At 46.8% G+C, this 18350-nt stretch overlaps 1 protein-coding gene across 5 annotated transcripts in view; it reads right to left on the bottom strand.

Annotated features, from left to right (window-relative positions):
• The window catches only part of UBR4 (ubiquitin protein ligase E3 component n-recognin 4), an 85752-nt gene extending 69836 nt beyond the window's left edge, over positions 1–15916 (bottom strand). For all 5 annotated transcript variants that reach the window (XM_068171578.1, XM_068171579.1, XM_068171580.1 and 2 more), the window contains exons 1-21: positions 15749–15916; positions 12107–12204; positions 11143–11246; positions 10382–10511; positions 10137–10276; positions 9697–9799; positions 9024–9165; positions 8812–8936; positions 7379–7503; positions 7099–7158; positions 6780–6970; positions 6441–6540; positions 6186–6323; positions 5588–5705; positions 4981–5168; positions 3714–3873; positions 3502–3587; positions 2365–2534; positions 1455–1737; positions 723–855; positions 220–299 (exon numbers count right to left, since the gene is read on the bottom strand). In XM_068171578.1, coding sequence (XP_068027679.1) covers positions 220–299; positions 723–855; positions 1455–1737; positions 2365–2534; positions 3502–3587; positions 3714–3873; positions 4981–5168; positions 5588–5705; positions 6186–6323; positions 6441–6540; positions 6780–6970; positions 7099–7158; positions 7379–7503; positions 8812–8936; positions 9024–9165; positions 9697–9799; positions 10137–10276; positions 10382–10511; positions 11143–11246; positions 12107–12204; positions 15749–15879 — 2805 coding nt within the window. In that variant the 5' untranslated portion in view covers positions 15880–15916. The remainder of the gene's footprint in view (positions 1–219; positions 300–722; positions 856–1454; positions 1738–2364; positions 2535–3501; positions 3588–3713; positions 3874–4980; positions 5169–5587; positions 5706–6185; positions 6324–6440; positions 6541–6779; positions 6971–7098; positions 7159–7378; positions 7504–8811; positions 8937–9023; positions 9166–9696; positions 9800–10136; positions 10277–10381; positions 10512–11142; positions 11247–12106; positions 12205–15748) is intronic.
• Between the last annotated feature and the right edge of the window lie 2434 nt (positions 15917–18350).

Genomic DNA, 18350 nt, shown 5'->3' with positions numbered 1-18350 from the left:
AAGTACTACAACAGATTTTCACAGACTTTGCACAGTGACTGCCCTGACATCCAGCTAGGGGTGAGAGGGAATCTCATGTTATTTTATCTGGCCACTCTTCTCCACTTAGTGAAAGATTCCTGATCCCTCTTTTAAATAAAATCTTTCCTTCTTGTGTTTTGCCTGGCACTTGGCAAACCCTCATGGCCCTCCAGAAAGTCTCTACCAGCAGTGCCATACCGTGCTATCCAGACGGTTCAGATCATCCTCAGAAGCTTCTGGAGACAGGATGCAGTAGAACCTGGGCTGTGGAGCAGAGTCTGGAATGTGAGAACAAAAAGCACTCGTCAAAGTGGCAGTTAAAACCGGCCAGCTCGTGTTACTTCCTCTCCTCCATCCCCACAACCTTCTGCATTCCATGACCACTACCAGATTCCAAGCCAGCTCCATGACACATTATAGGTGCTCTAACCTGTGGTATAGGCAGCCAAAGCTTTCCTACTCCTACAATCCTGGCAAAATAAACACACGCTTATTTTTAATTACTGTTGCATACTCCTAGGAGAGAACAACTTTGAATTTTGTTTCATAAAATAATTCTGGCATTATTAGACGTATTTTTACATTTTGTAACTATAGCCATTAAAAGCAGAAAAATATGCCCAAATCAAGGCACAGAAAAGGCTCTCATTTATTTATAAAAACAAATCTTGCAAAAAAAATCCTTACATTTTCTTTCTTACCTGATGAACAGTGTTTGGTCCAGTTTTCTTCCACTTCTTTAAAGCCATGATAAAGTGGGACAGACGTTCGTCTGCTGCTGTCCTGGGATCCACTCACCCAGCCAATGGGTGGAGTCAGCAAATTATATTGCACCTGAAAAAAAAAAAAAAACAACAAAAATCCACCCATGGCATCCTTGTCACTGAGGGGTAGGGGGAAAATACCACCCCACAGAGAAAGAAACACAAAATAGAAACAGTCCTATTCAAAACACAATATTCCACTCTTCTGGGGGAAGCCCTGGACCCTCCCTGATGGTTTTTATTCTGGACTGAGCAGTTTAAATCCACGGGAAAGCTTCCCACAACTGGAAAAGCCAGGCACAAAGCACCATCTTCTCCCATTAATGAGGACAGCACCAAAAACCTCCACAGTGAAACACTAAATCAAGGAAGTACAAAAGGCATTCATGAAATAAACAGCCAAATACTCAAGATTTTAAAGATATGGTGGGACAATCATCCTGTCCTTGCTAGGATTTATTAAGACACCAGTCACACCAGGAATTTACACTCCAACTGAACCTGCTGCTAGGAACCAGCCATAGTTAATCATTCCTTGGAACTCCGAAGTTTGGTAACAACATCAAAACTGATTTACTCACAAGAGTCATGGAAAGAACACACCAAATGATTGTCCATTACAGATTCCTGCTGGGTGACCAATTAAATATCCAGATGTCAAAACCTTACCTGTTCAAACAGGTACACAGGGGGCTTGGAATACTGATGGAGCAGGTAGTCAAACACCAGGAGCAGCCGTGCCACGATAAGAGGCACAGAACACTGCTGGGTCTCCATGTTTGCTGTCAGCTCCACAATGGTCTGGATACAGAGCATCATGATGGATCTGCGGCCCCTCTCCGAGAAATTGTGGAAAATGAGCAGCAGCAGCTGGAGATGCTCCACATTCAGATCTTCTGTGTCACTGGGGAGAGTCCCCTGCAAGGCGTTTTGCTTCAGGGTGCCCACAAACCTGGCAACAGGAAAGAAGTTGGCCAAGTTTAGTTTTCCTCTTAGATGCCTCTTTAAAATCTCTTTAACTAGAAATAATTCTATTTTTCTGCTTACTGTTCTAATACTGGCAATTTCACAAATGTTCACTACATTACGTATCGGAATGAGACTGTGTGAGCAGTAAAACCTACAAGAAATTAAATCAGTGGCAAATATATTTAGTGGAAAATAGGAACAATCATTCAAATGGAGAAGGGGTGATTCAAACCTGTTCATGAGAGCTTTAAACCACCTAAACCCTATCAGTGAAAGCCAGGTAATGGCAGAGAGGAACAATCTCAGCACCATCCTAAAAGGACCTATCAGAAACCTGCTGGAAAATAAGAGATCCTCCTTCTGTTTTTACAGCCAGTCTTGGTGGAATTCAGCCTCCCCCCCAACTCCTGAGCGCAGGTCTCATTTCATGGGCTCTGGGTGAAGGATTCCCCAGCACAGCAGACTGACCCTCTGCTCCCTCCAGCACCACACGGATCCCAGATCAGTGAACACACACACTTGGAATGCTGGTGCTAGAGAATTCTCACTTGACAGGAAATGAGAGAGGTAAGAGATGACTGATTTCCAGCTTAACATAAAATGACCTCACCTTTCCCAGACTTTAAGGCATTCTGGAACGTCAGGATCTCCCTGGGCAGTGGCTTTATGCTGCCAAATCAGGAGGAGTCGGGACAGCACAGACAAACTTTGAGGGTGGATGTAGAGAGGCCAAGGACCTTCAGAAAAAGGGGCAACTCCCAGCTGCTGGAGAAGTGTGTTCTGGAACAAAAGAGGCTTGTTGGAAAGAGGCAAGTCCTGTCTGATGCTTTAATTAATTAAAAGTATAATCTGAGCATACAGTTGACAATAAACAGCAGGACTCTCAGCTCTGCTCAAACAGCAATGTCTTTCCTGTCTCAGATACAGGGCAGAGCTTCTGAGAGACACTCAGTGCTGCCACTTTACCACCTAAACAAAACAAAGTCTCAACACCAAGGCAGAAAAAATGGCATTAATGAGTTTTTCTCATTCACTCCAAGATCAGAGCAGGAGAGACTGGATTACTGTGTTCAGTACCTGTGAATCTGCAAAAAGAGCCCTTTGACTGATCACAGCAATATTGCTTCTTTTCAAATGTAATGAAAAGGCAGATGGATGAGAAGTCCAACTGCTTTTAAAAATTAACAAACAACAGAGTGTTTTAAATACAGTAGAAAGCAGTCCATGAAGTATAGGGGTTGAATTCAGTGATGGGTGAAGCAGGTTCATAACCTCCATGGCAGGGTTAAGTCAGGTCAGCCCATGACCCAGCAAAGAAACCTAGAGGCTACAAGGACATGAAAGCAAAAGGATTAATTTGATTCTCTCCTGAGAAATTCAAAGGCTTTTTGGCATCAGTCCTGACAGCAGAGCAAATCTGTAGGAATGTCTCTTGATAAATTCATGGATAGAGGCAACTCTCCAAGACAAAATACACAAACTCATTTCCTTCTCAGCTTTCATCACCTTCAAAGTCCAGTGGATTAGTCTGAACTGTAAATGTTAAGTTTACACCGTGTTTTGTGCTGGATGACTGCAAAGGTCATTTAAATCACAGGATTCAAAATATTCCAAGCTCTTTTTGCAGAATATACTCAGGGCCAAATGGAACAACCAACACATCATTCAAGGTGTGCAGAACCCATAGAGAGGCACAGACAGGCACCAACACTTCTTCATTTTATTTATGCATTCAATCCCAGCTCACCTGCAGGGCAGGGGACTGAAGATCTGAGGTCACCAAGGAATGGTTGAAGTGATACAGAGCAGCAGCAAACTCCTCATCTGATGTGCCTGTAAGACAGGGATCGAGAGCCCCTTACTACCTTTGCTCTCCAGTACTTAAAACTTTGACACAAAACTGAAAAACAGAAACACCTCTGAGCTGTACAGCTCTACCAGAGAGGTCTGCTCACTCACCCTTCAGGCCATCCTTGTCCACCTCCTTGATGATGCTCGCCAGCGTGGCCATGTGCTGCTCCGACAGGGACACGCTCAGGTAGTTGCGAATGAAGTTATTCCTGGAGTTCAGCATAGAAGAAGTGATAAAGTTCAAAATGTTTGAAGCTAGGCTCAAAAACTGAAAAGAAAAGAGAAACACACTATAGAAGCAACAAAAGCAGAGGGACAACATTAAACAAAACCTAAACCACCAGCAAAATAAATCAAGTCCCTTAACCTCACACCCCCCTGCAGTGGAGGAAAGGTGCACTCATGGCAATCCAGCTCCCTGCACTGTGGTCTGGACCAGAACTGATTCCAGAACTCTCTGAGAAGGTTGGAGGCCTCCAACTTCTCCACTGCAGTACTTGTTTTTGTCTTTACCCAACGGAGTTGGAGCTAAAAGCATTCTATCAGCAAATCGGAGGAGAGGAGAGGAGAGGAGAGGAGAGGAGAGGAGAGGAGAGGAGAGGAGAGGAGAGGAGAGGAGAGGAGAGGAGAGGAGAGGAGAGGAGAGGAGAGGAGAGGAGAGGAGAGGAGAGGAGAGGAGAGGAGAGGAGAGGAGAGGAGAGGAGAGGAGAGGAGAGGAGAGGAGAGGAGAGGAGAGGAGAGGAGAGGAGAGGAGAGGAGAGGAGAGGAGAGGAGAGGAGAGGAGAGGAGAGGAGAGGAGAGGAGAGGAGAGGAGAGGAGAGGAGAGGAGAGGAGAGGAGAGGAGAGGAGAGGAGAGGAGAGGAGAGGAGAGGAGAGGAGAGGAGAGGAGAGGAGAGGAGAGGAGAGGAGAGGAGAGGAGAGGAGAGGAGAGGAGAGGAGAGGAGAGGAGAGGAGAGGAGAGGAGAGGAGAGGAGAGGAGAGGAGAGGAGAGGAGAGGAGAGGAGAGGAGAGGAGAGGAGAGGAGAGGAGAGGAGAGGAGAGGAGAGGAGAGGAGAGGAGAGGAGAGGAGAGGAGAGGAGAGGAGAGGAGAGGAGAGGAGAGGAGAGGAGAGGAGAGGAGAGGAGAGGAGAGGAGAGGAGAGGAGAGGAGAGGAGAGGAGAGGAGAGGAGAGGAGAGGAGAGGAGAGGAGAGGAGAGGAGAGGAGAGGAGAGGAGAGGAGAGGAGAGGAGAGGAGAGGAGAGGAGAGGAGAGGAGAGGAGAGGAGAGGAGAGACCTGCTGTTTCCAGCACAGCTGTCCCTGGCAGGAGCAAGGTGCCACAGCCCAGCAGTGCCTGCCCCAGCCCCCCCAGCTCCCTGGGCCAAGCTCTGGCCGTACCAGCTCGGGGTCCTTGCGGCTGGCCAAGATGTTCCCGTTCTCCCCAGCACTCTGCTTGCTGGGGCTCTTCACCCTCGGTGAGCTCTCCAAAGGAGGGGGTGGAGGGGGTGGTGGGGGGGCCACTTTCTCCTTGCTGGGAGAGATTGTCTCTTCAAACCATTGCCCCAGGATTGGCTCACTGTCGTCATCTAGCACACAGGGCAGGAACAACAAACCCATACTGTTATAAGCAAACACCTCGCAAAACTACCCAGCCTGAGAAAGGCCTAAAACAGAATTTCACTGAGCAGCCTTAAGGCGTCTGCTATCTTAATTTCTTCTGTCCAAATCACAAGGCAAAGCCCTTTCACAGAGATCCAGCAGGAATTTACACAAAGAAATGATTTCCACTCTCCTCTTAAGCAAATACTGTCAAATCCCAGCCACTCAGGCTTTAGGTTACACAAAAGAGTGCAGTCAGCACTACTTCTGCCACACAGACCTTACAAACTGCTCTGTATTTTCAGTGTTACAAGTCATAGTCTGAGAAGGCAACAGCACACGTAGCCAGATTTCCATTAAATGTGAAAAGCAGTGTAAAATCCTGAGCTGCTGCAAACTCTACTACCTTGGCTGCTGTCCTCCTCAGTGCTGCTAAAGTCATCCTCATAGTAAGTGTTGGAGTCAGTGGAAGCACTGGCATCGCTGCTCATGGAGCCCTTCCTCTGGCGCTGCAGGACACAGGCCTAAAGAACAGCAGAACCAGGAAAATTTTAGGATTATGAAAGACAATAATTCGAAAATAAGAGTAACTTCCTCATACCTTTTCATTTTCTCCTAGCAAATTTATCTCAACTAGTTTATTAACAGTTTTTCAAGGCTTAAGTTGTACTAAAAATACACAGGATGGTTGAAAATAAACAATCTACGCCAAGCTTGTAAGCAACACTTGAAATAACAGTTTTAATACAAAATCATCTGCTACCAATGCAGCCTTTTCATCTTCCCACTAAAATCACAAGTACCACTGAACTTACAAGAAAACTACATTTCCATTAGTAAAAGTTTGTCAAATTTACATCTCTGAAAAAAGGAAAGAAAAAGGCCCTGGCTGATGACTTTTGAAAGAAGAATTGTATGCTCGCGGCACAGCCCCAGTTTGTTAAGTGCTGACCAGCTGGAGTGGCTCAGCTCCAGAAGTTCTCTAGCTGTGTGCCAGGTCCTACCTTTCTGTAGGAAGTGGAGAGCAGAGTCAGCAGCAGATTAGTGAGTGGCACAGAGTCTATGAGCCGCTGGATCCTCTGGATGGACGTGCTCTGAGCCATGATATCCAGCACTGCTGGAGGGCCGTCGCTCTCCCAGCCCTGGAGGACAGAATTTCAAACTGAATTGAAGGAAAAAGAAACTGGTAGGAGAATTCCAAGTGTGCATCAGTGCAGAAGGCAGAATGTCTCAGGACAATGTCTGTGCTACCTGCATACCTTGTGCAACGCCTCCACCTGCAGATCTTGGAAAAGAGATGACAGCAATTTGATGGCATGGTTTGCCAGCACTACTGACAGCACCCCAAACCCTTGATGCCTGCAGAAACAGAAAGGACAGAATGACATTTCAAGGGGAAAATAATAAATAAATAAATAAATATTCAATAAAGTGACTGCTTTGCTAAACTGGACACAACAACTTTTCTTCTTTCCAAGACTCGGGACGTGAATTGCAAATAGAGATAAAATATCACGGGACCAACGAGACCCTGCAGTAGCTGCTTGCTGGGGCTGGTCAGACCCCTGGCCAATGCTTCCTGCAGGGGTGCCACATACCCTTTCCCAGGTCCCAGCTTGGGAGACCCCACGCCCTCCTTAGTGCGAGCGATGATGTCTCTGACGCGAAGAGCAGCCAAAGGATCCTTCTCCTTCCCCTTATCAGCCAAGGCTGTGGGGCTGAGGTTCAAGATGAGGAAGAGGCTGTTCAGCAAACACCAAGCCCCAAGCAGCTGGAAGTTCTGATAATGCTATCGTGCCAAAAGTCATGGGGAAGCGGGGAGAAAAAAGTACCAAAAAGACAAAACACCGTCAATCCAAATGCCAAAGTACACCAGCACAAAAAGGGTGAAAAAGCTTCCTGAGATGGAAATCTTACCTCCCCCCCTGCACGGCGTGAATTGCTGATGGCTTGTCCGATCATTTCATAGATTTCAAGCTGTAAATAAAGCCAAAGCCATAGTAAGGCACCCCACCAGACAGCAACAAAAATAAAAACTCCAAGTGCAATTGTATTTTACCCTCTACACCTTTAACTCCTTTACCAGCAATGGCTATGTCCCAAAATCATAACTGTGTATTGCAATGCAAATAAATACAAATTCTGTGCTCTTCGCTTGCTGAGGAGGAAAGCAATGAGCACTCTGTCATTTACTTACACATTTCTGTACAATAGTAGCAGCATCGTTTTCATAATCTTCTTCTTTGGAGCTCGTTGACCCGGTTCGTACCTGTTGGGTGCTGCCCACATGCAGGATGGCCATGCAGGTGGCCACGCTCACACCTCAGGGAAAACAAGTGCAGGGGACATTCTTAGGAAGAGCCAGTCTTGGGACAAAATGTTCCTATTTAGCACATTAAGACAAGCGGTATCGAACGTGTCCATCTACTTGATGGAGCAGGAATGCTCAGTATTACAGCAAAAGATTAAAAAATCTTTAGCACCTCAAAAGAGCGAAGTTTTACCCTACAGAAACACATGGGAGCAGTTAAAGGAGGTAATGTTTTACCATGTAATTCAATACCATTTTAAAGACAATCTTTAGACTCGAGTGCCACATCTCCTTCAAGTCTCCCCCATACCAATTAAACACCCAGGATTCTGGTGTGCTTAAAACACTCCTGGGAAACAAGGCTGATTTGGGGCTGTGACAAATTAAGCTGAAGCCTAAAGTAAAAATGTATTATGCTGTGAATATAAAAAGAAAGAGCAGAAATTACAGGCTGTTAAGAAAATGTTGAGTCAGTCTTTCTTAGAAACTGACAGGAACAGTCATTCTTTCAGTCATTTCTTAGATACTGACAGGAACAGTGGCAGAACAGATCAGTAACAATTTCAATATTAACCCAATCACCACAATGTGCTGCAGAGCTTCAAATTCATGACAAGTAAAGGCTACTTGTGGGCTGAGCCTCGAACATGCAGGTGTGAAAAATGCATATTTTATGATTGGCTTTTCGCAAATATTAAATTGAATACTATATGTATTATGTTATATTGATTAGAAGTGCTGCATTAACATTTTAATAGTATGGTATATGTAGTTTTGTAGTTAAAATAGAACCTATGTATGTGGGGTTTTTTTACTAGCTCAAGCAAGAGATGAGATAATGAAGAAACTCTTCACACAGAGATGACAATGATGGGGGCCCATAAAGAATTACTGCCTCCTTATCGGAAAAGACAAACATTCTTCCACCTTCTCTCCGTCTTTATGGAAACACCAGGATGAAGGGGAAGAAGTTGACAAAAACCAGAAAAGTTCTTAATTTGCAAGGAATTTATGCATCATGTATGAGATGTATGAATATGCAACAGGCTACTGCTTTTAAAGATTATTCCTTTGTTCACAAGGCATGCTTATCGGGCTTAAGTGCCCGAGAGCATCCGGACGTCCGTAATTCTTTGCTTTTTATTGTCTTGTAATTGTCCTAACTCTAAATTGTCATTACTCTAATTGTATTACTATTTTTATAACTATTTTATTTTTATTAAATTTTTAAAATTTTAAAAACCAAGTGATTGGCGTTTTTCACACAGGTAACAAAGCACAGCCAAAAGCTCCAAAAAAGCTACTGGAGATCCACTCACCTGCATAGAGACAGCTAAGAGCAAGAACAGTCACATCCTGAAGACGTGTGGGCGTCAGGGGCTCCAGCACGGGCAGGGACAGAGTGTCCAGAGCCATGGTGACATCGATCACCAGCGAGTGGAACCTGCGGGCAGGACACGCGGTGAGCACTGGCCAGACACAGTGATCTCCCCCAGGCACACGGGATGCCCCGGGCAGGGGTGGCACTGACCCGTTGCGCACGGCCGTGGCGTCGGCCACGGTGGCCGGCATGATGAAGAAGGAGTTGGCGGACACGGCGTCCTGGAAGCGGTTGATGTAGCGCAGGAAGTACGGCAGGTTCAGGCACACGCGCAGCAGCTTCTCGGAGCCACCTGGCAACCACAGCAGCAGGGCTGTGTCACTGCTTCAGCCCTAACGGCCCTCGGTAATTGACCTAATTGCTCTCGGTGGTGAGAAAATGCCATCGGAGATGAGGCAATAGGATAAAGAGTGCTTTACAACAGCAGCTGCTGAAGTCTGCAGCCCACACTTGTAAATGGGGGTCACAAAGCTCTGTGTCCATGTTATAGGACACACCAGGTCCAGCTGGTGGGACTTGATGATCCCAAAGGTCTCTTCCAACACTAACGATCCTGTGACTCTAATCCACATCTACTCAACAATCCACCCCATAAAGTATTTCATACTGTCCACCTAATTTACCCCTCCAAACACAAATACACTGAGCTCATCTCTGCAATAAAAACTCCATTCCAGCCACAACCTCCCTTGGTGATTGACCAGGCAACTCAGAGAACCCTTTAGGTCAGAGAGTTTCTTCCCACTCAGAGCTGTGAGATGTAACACTGGAGAGAAATTTTTCCAGTACTTTTTTGGGCCCAAGCTAGAAAGCTAATTCTCACCAAGTTCTTGCAGGCTGGCCACATTCTGAGCAATGAATATGCTCTTGGTCTTTGTTGCAGAGGTTTGATCTGTGGCAGCTTGATCCTCACTCTCTCCTTCCACCTAAAGCAAGCACATAGTAATTATATTATGGAGGCACTAAAAATACACAGTATTTCTCTAAGTCTATACACAGAAGCAAGGTGTATCAGCAGCACAACACCAAACAGCCATGGATGTCACTGAACGTTGCATTCCATGAGGAAACAAATCCAGTATTGCCAATGCAGCACAAACAGTATTTGGTTGTTTGCCATTTATCTCATGCAAGCACGGTTTATGTACTTAAGGTTCTCTTTACATCTATATGGAAAAATACCACTTGGAGCCCTCTGTCCTTCCCTGCACTGGGTTAATAATATTGAAATTCAGTCTCTTTCTGTTTCAGAGTGTTTTTTACCTGTGTCTCTGTTGTGATTGATGGTGATGATGAGACCCTGGGGTTAAAGACTGATGTCAATTGGTTGAGGAAGTTCATCTGCACTTCCTTCTGTCTCAGCTCCGGGCTCACTGGGGAGGCCAATTCCTTCTGGTCCTCAACTGTAGGGAAAACAACAAAGCCCCATGTCAGACAGCAAACTTCAGATTTTCTGTGCCTAACTCCAGTGCTGCAGTGAAACACAGACAGCTGAAGCCCCTCCCTACCATCAGAGAGGGTTTTGACAGTCTGAGGCAGCTTGGCTGATTTCATCATCGCTGTGAAGGTGATGATTTCTGTGCGGTCCAGGCGGCTGCAGCCCGTGCACAGCCCCTTGATCAGCAGAATGAGGTGTTTCTACAGAAAACAGAGACATCAGGTACCATTTAAATTCTCTTGATTCCAATCCCTCCTCCATATCATTTACTCTAAGCAGATGGATTAAGAATAATGCAACTTCAGCTGGTGGGGCCACTGCAACAGCTCTGAGCCACTCTGATCTCCCCTGAGGATCGAGACACATCCCTGACTGCAGGTAATCCAGGTCACTGACACTGCCTGTGCTTCCTATGGAAAACACCTGGAAAAGCTCTCTCTGCTGTGACACACCACATTATGGGAACACTCCTCACAGGCCTTCCCTCTTTTACAATCAGGCAAGAATCTTTAAAAATCTTTAAAAACTCAATAGATAGCTGTGATCCAGGTTGTCGCACAAAACCAAACCAGAGTGTAGGAAACAAACTGAATTAACCAAGGCTTCAGGTCATGTTTATTTCAAGTTGTGAGCAAGCTTTGATTTTGAGTATAGAACGCAAAGGGAAGATTCAGCAGGAATCAGAGTCTACCAAAGTGCACACGTTATATATTTTAAGAGTTTAATTGATTTTGCTTTATGCATTCAACATTAGAGCAGGTATTTCAGAATTAGAGCCCGAAGTCCATTCTCGCACTGAGGCTGGCCCAGGAGGTCCAAACCTGTGCTCACCTGTGAAACAGCACATGCTTCATCTGGGTTCTCAAGCCGCAGCAGGGAGAATTCAATCAGGACTTTACACGCAGCTGCCACTGACTGCAACTGGTTTCTGGGTACTGAAAAAAGCACATCCTTGCACTCAGAGTAAGTTTTAAAATAGCCCAGTGTAACAAGCTCCCAATGCTGTCAATAAAGCAGGATGCTTTGCAGTGTGGGTACACACTCAATCTCTCCTGCCTAACACAGATGCAATATAAACTCAGTCTCATTACAATGTAACCCAAGAAATGTCAGCAAAGTAAGGATAATTCCTTCTGCCAGACAGGGGAATTCAGACAGATAAAGCAGTTTCCCCAGTAACATTATTTAATGCTGACAAAAGCTCTGAAGAACATGAAACAAGTTCACAAAGCCCATTTTTTTTGTTGAAATTGCTAAATTGTCAGCCAAAAAAACAGAAAATATTTTGAGTCACAATGTTTTGATCATTAACTCCAACACGGTAATGTAACTACGGAAGCCCTGAATGGTTTGGGTTGGGAGGGACCTTAAATCTTTAAATCCCATCCTGTCCCACTCCCTGCCATGGCCAGGGGCACCTTCCACCAGATCAGGATGCTCCAAGCCCCATTCCCAAACCAGCCTTGGACATTTCCAGGGACAGCAGTGTTTGAAGTGCTGAAGGACAATCTAAAAATCCTGAACACTGTTTAAACACTTGACCAAAAATTAAATCAGGTCAGTGAATAAGCAGCCAAACAGGCAACACTGTCCAGTAATTGGTGGCCAAATACTCCCATCAACAAGCTTCCGTTTCCATCAGAGCTGACATTTCATGGTACAAAAGCCAGCAATGCTGGCCCTAAAGTCTGATTCAGCAAGAGGACAAAAACCAAGTACAAAAATCAACAGTCCTGATTTACTTTTACTGCATCCAGTCATTACACAGGAGCAAGAGAAGCAAAGGAACACTTACTGAGACCACACACAGTAGTGATGTAGTGTGTGGAAAGTGCAACGAAGGAGGAGTAAAAAGGCTCGTACTGCTTGTCGTGGTGCAGGATCTCAGATTCACTGCAATGGAGAAGGGGACAGAGGTCAGCCAGACCCAGCACAGCAGCAGCACCACCCAGCACCCCAGTGTGTCCAGTGACAGGGGCAAGGAGAGGTGACAGCTCTGGGAACACACCCCTCACGTCCCCAGGACTGAGTCCTTCAGCAGCAGCCGGATCATGGCATCAGCATCACTGCCCACACAGGAAATGTAAGGAAATATTGCACTGCCAGTGTTTCTCCTCCACAGCATCAACAGGTCAGGCTCTACCAACCACACTCCCTGCCAGAGGCCCATTAACCTTTAAGTTGTTCTAAACTCAGCTGCCCAGAGAGCCTGGACTCTGTGTTCTGCTACGCTGGCAGGGTTTGCCAGGCCTGGAGCACAAGCATTCCCTTCCCAGCACGGCACAGAGGCAACTGGAGCTTGTGCAAGTCTGCAAATCAGAGGGATCAAAGCAGGCAAGTGCAGAACCACAGCACACACAGGCACAGCGCCTGCCACCAGCGGGGAGGGATCTGGGCAGGTAAGGCAGAGTCCCTGAGGCTTCTCAGCTCCGCTCACTGGCCTCAGAGATCAGCCTTTTCTGGCAGAGGTGACACCCTGAAGATGTCCCACCACACCCCACCTGCACAGACACTGAGAACACAAACTGCTCTGCCTCCACACCTACTCTTTGCTCTCATTTTTCCTGTGACAAGGCTAAGGGATATGCATACCTGCCTCATGAACAATCAGTTTACTTTCATTCACGTTTTCATGCAGGGATGTGAACGAGCAAGCTGGAAGAACAGATTACTAGACTCAGCTTGGCTGTTTCTCAAACGCAGCCAGGCTTCTCCACCTCTGGGCCAGAGGTGATTCCTGGAGGGCAGGTGGGGAGCAGAGGGCAGCAGCCCAGGCTGTATCCAGCTCCAGCCACGATTTCACCATTCCCTGCTGACCTGAACAAAGCCCAGTTCATGCCCAGTCACCTTCCCTTTTTGCACCCTAAGCCACGGCTTCCAGCTGTAACAGGAGGTGCAGCTAGAACAGAAACAACTCTGGAACAGAACCATTTCTCCACAAAAACAAACAGAAATAAATACTTGTCAGCTTTGTAGCTTGATTTCCTAGGTCTGAGGTGTTATTTAGTCTGCCTAAAAAGCTGAAATACAAATAGAAAAGTAGAAAATTAAGAGAGAAGCTTTACTGGACTATATTCAACAGTGCCACACGAGCAAGTTCCAACACCTCAGGCCTCATCTCACCCTCTCCTGCCAGAACTGCTCTGGTGAGGAATGAGCCCAGAGACTGAACATGCAAAGCAGTCTGTGCTCTCTCCTTTTCAGACATTAATTTTGCTCACCTACCTCTCAGGCCCAACTCCAAGCCAGCAGCAGAAGATGTATGTAAGCATTGTTAAGAGAACAAATTAGAACAATTTGGGAATAACAGAGTACAGGAGAGGCTGACAGCTCCTAAATTACTGCATAGGTCAAGCTGTGCACCACACAGTGCCCACAGGGTATAAGAACACAGAGGTGCAGAATCCAGCACGAGATAGGGATTGGGCAATGGGAGGTTTGAGTTTTCCTTAAACACACTGTGGATGTTATGATAATGCAAAGTGGAAGGCAGCAGTCAAGTCATCATCAACCCCTGCAAATAACCATGGACAGAAGATAACAGCTCAATCTGGGATGTGCCAGAGTGTTATTCTGAGCACACAGTGAGCCTTAATAATGACTTTTCAGCCTCTGTGCTTTATTGCTTAGAGGGGTTTTGCTTCCCAGGGAAGCTCATTGCTCAGGCTGAGGGAAGTCGCAGTGTCACTGTACACACTAGTGAGCACCAAACCCCAGCCCCTGCCTCAGCTCTGCTCCCCAGTGCTGACAGCCCCAAACACAGCCTGTCCTCGGGGCAGTGGGCACAAAGCAGCCTCCTCCTGGGGAAGGCACTGCTCCCCTGTGGAAACCCCTTCCTCAAAAACCAGCCCAGAGAGACTTCACACACCTGGAGTTCCCCTCCAGCCGCACCTTTCCAAGCCAGCATTCCATCATTTGTGTCAAATAAGGGCCTAATTTCTGTCAATTCATGAAGACACCTGCCAACAGGTAACCTGATGATGCTTAAACTTATAAATGAAATACCAGAGTAGTTTAAAAGAGGAGTTTATTGTCTTATTTTGAAAAGAAAAATACTGGTGATTTTGCTGTCATTGCACCAAGTTTATTTCAGGGGAAATCCAGCCACTTTGGGGTTGGCTGACACCATCAAGAGCTTAACAACTGTCTCCTAAAAATAACTTGAAAGCATAAAAGATTTTCTGTGAGAAATCTAAAGATAGATTCTTGTTCAGCACAAAAGAGCATAGCTCCAGACACGAAGAAGTTGTATTTATTCCTTTGTCATTTAGCACGCATGAAACAAAAAACACCATCCTGCAGGAGCCCAAATCCTGCCAGACCACCAGACACACAAGTCCAACCCCAGGCCGTGCTGCTTGAAGGCAACAGCCTGCTGTCTCAAGCGAAAACAGAACCAACATTGCCTCTAAAGGAGGGAACTGCCCTCTCCCAGAACTCAAGTGGATCCAGAGTGTCCCTGGGCTACTTCAATGGACGCTCCACTAATGAACTTTAGGCACGGGGACAGCAGAGCTGCTCGGGGTACTGTGCCACTGGAATGGTCCCTAAAACAAAGAGCGGCCAAAGAACTGCCCAAACCCCTCAACAGCGAGGGTGCAGCTCCCGGGGGAGCGACTGCTCTGTGTGTGCAGGCACAGAGCTCCTCCAGCTAACTCTCTGAATCTGAAACATCCCCTGCACACTCAGCCACTCTACATTAAACAAAACACCACAAGCCTTTATTTTATCACCTTCCTCAGTGCACTCTTTATTTTATGCTTGCTAACAACTTCTTGTGGCCGGGGTTATATCTCTATGACTGAGCATGATGTTGTGGCATTCACATCTCGTGTTTTAGATCATAAAACAAGCTGAAAATTGAATTAAGTAGCTGCAGTGGGTACTCTTATGCTCTGACTCCAACCTGTGTGGTTAAGACAAGGCAGATTTGATTTGGTTCTGCTTTATTTCGACTTAAAATAGGAGAAGCTCTGTAGCGGTAAAGACTTAGAGGGAAGTCTGGTCCCGCAGAGCCCGGTGAGACAACACTTCCCACGGCCCAACCGGGCAAACTGTGACGCGCCCGGACAAAAGCAAAACCACAAGAACAGTCCCGAAGGCTCTCGGCGGGCGCCTGTCCGAGGTGCTGCGGCCGAGCGAGCACCCTCAGCCCGTTACGGGGCCCGAGGGCACCTCCGAGAGCTGCGGCCCCGGGACAGCGGGAGGAGCCGGGGACTGATCTGGGGCTTTGCCCGGGCAGCCGCAGCCCCGCCGCCTGCCCTGCCGGGCACCGGGCACCGAGCCCGGCACCGGGCACCGAGCCCGGCTCCGGGCCCCTCACGCCCAGCCGGGCCCCGCCTCGGCCGCCCCTCAGCCGCTCCCGCAGTGCCACCCCCAGCGCTGCCCCACAGCGGGCGACGCCGAGGGGCGGCAGCCCCCGCCCGCGCTCCCTCACCTCTCGATGACCGAGGCGAGCAGCTGCGGCAGCTCCTTCATGTCAAAGGCCGAGTAGGACGCGGAGAGCAGCGGCCGCACGGCCACGTCCCAGCCGGGCCCGGCCGCGGCCCCCGCGCCGCCCGCCGCCATCTTGGGCCGCGCTGGGCCGGGGGCCGCGGCGCGCACAGCGCCCCCTGCGGGCGGGGCGGCGACCGCGCAACGTCGCGCCGCCCCATTGGCCCGCGGCGCGGGCGCGTGCGCACTGCGTGAGTCAGCAACTTTGGCGCGCGGCGCGTGCGCAGCGCGGGGAAGGCGGAGCGGCGATCGCGCATGCGCGAACCCCGCCCCCCGCGGCCGCCCCGGGCAGGGAGAGAACGGAGAAAGCATCCCAAAAAATGACCGAAAATGGGAAATTATCCCCAAAAATCACCCAAAATGGGAAATTATCCTGAGAAACCATCCCGAGAAATGACCGAAAATGGGAAATTATCCCCAAAAATCACCCAGAATGGGAAATTATCCTGAGAAAGCATCCCAAAAAATGACCGAAAATGGGAAATTATCCCCAAAAATCACCCAAAATGGGAAATTATCCTGAGAAACCATCTCGAGAAAAAACACAAAATGGGAAATTATCCCCAAAAATCACCCAGAATGGGAAATTATCCTGAGAAACCATCCCGAGAAATGATCGAAAATGGGAAATTATCCCCAAAAATCACCCAAAATGGGAAATTATCCCCAGAAATCACCCAAAATGGGAAATTATCCCCAAAAATCACCCAAAATGGGAAATTATCCTGAGAAACCATCCCGAGAAATGACCGAAAATGGGAAATTATCCCCAAAAATCACCCAAAATGGGAAATTATCCCCAGAAACCATCCCGAGAAATGATCGAAAATGGGAAATTATCCCCAAAAATCACCCAAAATGGGAAATTATCCTGAGAAAGCATCCCAAAAAATGACCCAAAATGGGAAATTATCCCCAAAAATCACCCAAAATGGGAAATTATCCTGAGAAAGCATCCCCAGAAATGACCCAAAATGGGAAATTATCCCCAAAAATCACCCAAAATGGGAAATTATCCTGAGAAACCATCCCCAGAAATGACCCAAAATGGGAAATTATCCCCAAAAATCACCCAAAATGGGAAATTATCCTGAGAAAACATCCCGAGAAATGACCGAAAATGGGAAATTATCCCCAAAAATCACCCAAAATGGGAAATTATCCCCAAAAATCACCCAAAATGGGAAATTATCCTGAGAAACCATCCCGAGAAATGACCGAAAATGGGAAATTATCCCCAAAAATCACCCAAAATGGGAAATTATCCTGAGAAAGCATCCCGAGAAATGACCGAAAATGGGAAATTATCCCCAAAAATCACCCAAAATGGGAAATTATCCCCAGAAACCATCCCGAGAAATGACCGAAAATGGGAAATTATCCCCAGAAATCACCCAAAATGGGAAATTATCCTGAGAAAGCATCCCGAGAAATGACCCAAAATGGGAAATTATCCCCAAAAATCACCCAAAATGGGAAATTATCCCCAAAAATCACCCAAAATGGGAAATTATCCCCAGAAACCATCCCGAGAAATGACCGAAAATGGGAAATTATCCCCAAAAATCACCCAAAATGGGAAATTATCCTGAGAAAGCATCCCGAGAAATGACCCAAAATGGGAAATTATCCCCAGAAATCACCCAAAATGGGAAATTATCCCCAAAATTCACCCAAAATGGGAAATTATCCTGAGAAACCATCCCGAGAAATGACCGAAAATGGGAAATTATCCCCAAAAATCACCCAAAATGGGAAATTATCCTGAGAAACCATCCCGAGAAATGACCCAAAATGGGAAATTATCCCCAAAAATCACCCAAAATGGGAAATTATCCTGAGAAAGCATCCCTAGAAATGACCCAAAATGGGAAATTATCCCCAAAAATCACCCAAAATGGGAAATTATCCTGAGAAACCATCCCGAGAAATGACCGAAAATGGGAAATTATCCCCAAAAATCACCCAAAATGGGAAATTATCCTGAGAAAGCATCCCGAGAAATGACCGAAAATGGGAAATTATCCCCAAAAATCACCCAAAATGGGAAATTATCCTGAGAAACCATCCCAAGAAATGACCCAACATTGGAAATTATCCCCAAAAATCACCCAAAATGGGAAATTATCCCCAGAAACCATCCCGAGAAATGACCGAAAATGGGAAATCACCCAAAAATCACCCAAAATGGGAAATTATCCTGAGAAACCATCCCGAGAAATGACCCAAAATGGGAAATTATCCCCAGAAATCACCCAAAATGGGAAATCATCCCCAGAAACCATCCCGAGAAATCACCCAAAACCACTGGAATAGCGGAAAAGCCCCGCTTTGAGAGTCCCCCAAACACTTAAATAAGGAAACAATCTCCCCACATAAATACAAAAAAAATCTCTACTTAAACAGCCAAGAATCCCCACTTAAGTAGCTCAAAACCCACTGAAATAGCTCCCTAAAACCACTTACACACCCCCAAAACCCACCTCAGTGGTCCCCAAAAAACACCTCCATAGCCCCTCAAGACCCACCTCAATAGCCCCAAACCT

This window comes from Anomalospiza imberbis, chromosome 23, assembly GCF_031753505.1.
Source record: "Anomalospiza imberbis isolate Cuckoo-Finch-1a 21T00152 chromosome 23, ASM3175350v1, whole genome shotgun sequence".
Lineage (NCBI taxonomy): Eukaryota > Metazoa > Chordata > Aves > Passeriformes > Viduidae > Anomalospiza > Anomalospiza imberbis.
The sequence above is the reverse complement of the archived record's forward strand: the minus strand, read 5'-3'. Positions and strand labels throughout refer to the sequence as shown.